The 3742-nt window shown below is 40.5% G+C and overlaps 1 protein-coding gene across 1 annotated transcript in view; it reads left to right on the top strand.

Moving 5' to 3' along the window:
• BHLHE22 (basic helix-loop-helix family member e22) overlaps positions 1–1893 on the top strand; it is a 3737-nt gene extending 1844 nt beyond the window's left edge. The window contains exon 2 of the mRNA XM_040487444.1: positions 6–1893. Coding sequence (XP_040343378.1) covers positions 6–205 — 200 coding nt within the window. The 3' untranslated portion in view covers positions 206–1893. The remainder of the gene's footprint in view (positions 1–5) is intronic.
• Positions 1894–3742: the final 1849 nt, after the last annotated feature.

The raw sequence follows: 3742 nt of genomic DNA, 5'->3' as shown, positions 1-3742 counted from the left end.
GGCCATCTCGGCCGCCTCGCTGCCCAGCTCCGCGGCGGCGGCGGCGGCCGCCGCTGCCCTGCACCCGGCGCTCGGCGCCTACGAGCAGGCTGCCGGCTACCCGTTCAGCGCCGGGCTGCCCCCGGCCGCCTCCTGTCCGGAGAAGTGCGCCCTGTTTAACAGCGTCTCCTCCAGCCTCTGCAAACAGTGCACGGAGAAGCCTTAAACACACCCCCGGAAAACACTAGACCGACCCCAAAGCTAGAGGAAAGTGAAAAGCTGCCCCCCACCCCTTTTACTTTGGTCCTCTCGTAGTTGTGAAACACTTGCAAACAAAACAGAGGCGAAAACTGAGAAGTATCAGAGACAAACGGGACTTTTAGCCTCGACATCCCCAGAATCTCGGTCTTTGGGGTGGGGAGGGAGGGAGGAGGGAGGTGGAGTTGGGATGAAGTATGGATGTTTTTTTTTTTTTTTTCTCAGAAAAGTGGCAACTTTGGTGGCAGCCTAGACCGCAAGGAAGCTTAAAATATAAGTTGGGAAGTAGTCGCTTGGTTATTAAGCGTGGAGGTATTTATTAAATGGCAAAATACTAATCCTACTAATAATTGTGAATTTGGCTAGTGCTGAGGGGCAGAGGAGGAGTCCGGGGTTGGGTGGCTTGTGGGATGAATATTCATTCAGACAAATCAGAAAGGGCACTTGAAAATAAATTTTGATTCTGAGCCAGGAGAAAAACTTGAAATGTAGACTTATTTAAGTGGGGGAAGAAAACCAGAAAGAGACACATTGCTATGAAAGACTTGTATTTTTTATTGTCTCTGAACTTTAATCCTGTGAAAATGCTCAAAAGTTTTGGCAAGAGTGATATAAAAAAAAAAAACAAAAAACTGACTGTGGCTGAAAGAATTGCATTTAAAAATATTTATGTGCACCTTGTTACTTTTCACTCTGCAATGATGTATTAACAATTCATGGTATTTATTTGTTATTCTTCAATGACCCTTCCACATCAACAATATTTATCATGTGTTAAGGTCATGGGTCTTTTGTGCAGATTTTTTTTAATGCCTCTAAAATTCTGTTTTATAGATTAACTTATACTGTGTGCCAAGTGTTTAAAAGGTTTATTTGCCAACAAGTATGAAGAGACATATTGATGTATCTGAGCTGCTTAGGTTTATCAAAGGTCACCTGGATATTTTCAGTTGCATCATCCCTGTATTTAAATTGAGCTTTAATAAATTGCTTCAGTCCAAAAATTACAGGAAGGTGTATTCTTAATTGATGAATGAATTGATCTCTTTTTTTGAAAGGGGACTCCTTTGCATTCTAAAAGGGAAGGACATCACAGCAATAGATCCTATAAGTAAGAACATGCTAAGCAAATATTTTTCCAGGCTGTGCTGTGCATTTTTAAAAGGTCTAATTTAATTGCTTTTAATATATATGTACATATATAAGTTATTTTAACTGTGGAGAATTATTTAAGTTAAAAGACTGGTTTGATTTGCCTATGGTGTGAAATCCTTTGTTATTTTTCTAAAAAAAAAAATAAAATTTAAAAAGAAATAAAATAAAACTAAGGAAGAGCAAGAAGCTATTTACCCAAAGTGAGCTTTCAGTTTTAGTTTGCATGGCTGTTTGCCTGCCTTTCTATCCTATGAAAATCAAGAAAACCTTTTTTAAAAATGGAGTCCTGCTATTTTCCACTCCTTGCAGATAATACAAATTCAGCTTGTCAGGTTGGACGGCGAGTTGGGAGCTATGATGGATTTACTGGCGGGTTTTGGATGTGTAAAGAATGATATATATATCAAATAGGTCAATCAGACTATGACAGCTATGTACGACCATTTGTATGTGTATCTATGTCAGAAAGAATCTTTATTAAAATATTTTGATCAAACATTTTATTATGCTGTGCTTTGTGGAAGGAGCAGTCCCCTCTCTTCTGTGCTACTTTGCTTGAAAGGTAACAAAAAAGAAAGGAGTTTCAGAGAAGGTGGAACTAGGGTTTGGGCAGGGATACCCACTTAGGAGTAGCCCCACTTCACTTGTTTACTTGTCTGTAGGATGATGGCTGGGCCTGGTCATGGGAGGAGAGAGCAGTGGGGTCACTGGTGAGACCCAGAGGAGATCCAGAGTTCCTATCTGCTGGCATGAACTTTGAAGGCCATGCTGCCTCTGGAACTCTTCCCACTTGTATGGCACTGTTAACCATGCCAGGGCCCATCAAAGAGGGTAAAGTTTCTTAAAGAATTTAATCAAAATTTCTATCTCCAACTGCCTGAAAGCCCAGGAAAAGAGATGGGTTTGGATTCTCTGAGAATGGATTTTGTTGTGGCTTTCCACTTTTTTCTCTTTTGTAACAGGAAAATCAACCAGGCTTAATTATAAGTGTAAACAATGCCCATAGAGATTTTCCAAACTTACTAGTGTGGCTTGTTAATGAGATTTTTAGGGACTATATTGGGATCGGGTTGAGAATTGATTCTTTTAAAGAATGTCTGTGTAGGCTTGTATTTGGATCTTAATAATGTCCTCAAATGTAGAAGGCTTGATTTTTGCTGTGGTGGAGGTTATGGAGATGGTGGTGGTGGTGATGGGTGGTTAGAGTGTTTCCTCTGTAGGCAGTAGGCTACATGCATTTTTGTCTGCATAGCCTCTGCTCATAATGATATCCCTAAATGACATCAAACTTAGTGGGGGGTGAGGGAGGATATTTTCTGCTCCACTTGCCATCAAAAAAGATTAATCAGAACCTGTAACTTTTCAGAAAACATAACAGCAAAAGGCCTTGAAGCTGGAGCCCTCCCAGTCAGGGAGTGGGGGTAGAGGGAGGGAACAGACCAGGGCAGCCCCCAGGCAGGAAGAGACCGTCTCTCAGCATTTACCAGACAAAGCCTGGGTGCGTCTAATTATGATTATTAAAACAATTTCCATGACGATGTCTAATATTATGTTAATTTGAAAACAACTGTGTATGAAAACTGTCGACTATAATACCTAAATTCATTTAATGAAACACATCGTTAAGGCAATTAAACCTCCTGGATGTGATTAAGAAACATAATTACGACACTGTTCTGCGCCATAATTGGGTGTCTTTAATCAAGGGGTAAAGTGATCAGCAACACAGCCATTAGTTTGTATTGTTCTGGCCCTGCTGTCCATCATTCTGATTAGGAATTAACCGCAGCCACCATCAGTAGGTTTTTTTTCTTTTTGCATATTAACATTATAGGACATACATTTGCTGCAAGATTTACTGCTTGATATTTCTCATTATTAAGAAGGCCTCCTTGAAATACTCTGTAACCTCTGTGTTGTTTAGCCATTGTTAGAAATTGTACAAATAGCAAATCTTGAACTTCAGGAGAAAAAGAAATGCTCATACTTCTTTTATTCTTTGATCATTCATTCAAGCTCCGGTCTTACTCTTGGAAGAGACTTGAAACGGATGGGGAAGGAGAGGACGTTGAGGATAAGTTGAAATGTCAGACGAACATGTACAATTATTAAACATGGCGAGGTTAATAATATTTATTTTCATGTTGGTAATGACAGACAAATCAATTCTCTTTCCAAATCCAGGAGTTGGCCAGCGTTTGGTTCTAGGAGTAAAGGTGGGACACCTGAAAGGACCAGGAGAGGGGTTTCCCGTGATTTCTTAGGTGGCTCTCCAGACGGCCTGAAACTTTTCAGTTTCTTCAGCAGCAACTTTCAAAGAAGGAAACTGATTGCCGGAGGAGCAATTCTT

Source organism: Herpailurus yagouaroundi, unplaced genomic scaffold, assembly GCF_014898765.1.
Source record: "Herpailurus yagouaroundi ecotype Mexico unplaced genomic scaffold, PumYag 165, whole genome shotgun sequence".
NCBI classification, from domain to species: domain Eukaryota; kingdom Metazoa; phylum Chordata; class Mammalia; order Carnivora; family Felidae; genus Herpailurus; species Herpailurus yagouaroundi.
The sequence above is the reverse complement of the archived record's forward strand: the minus strand, read 5'-3'. Positions and strand labels throughout refer to the sequence as shown.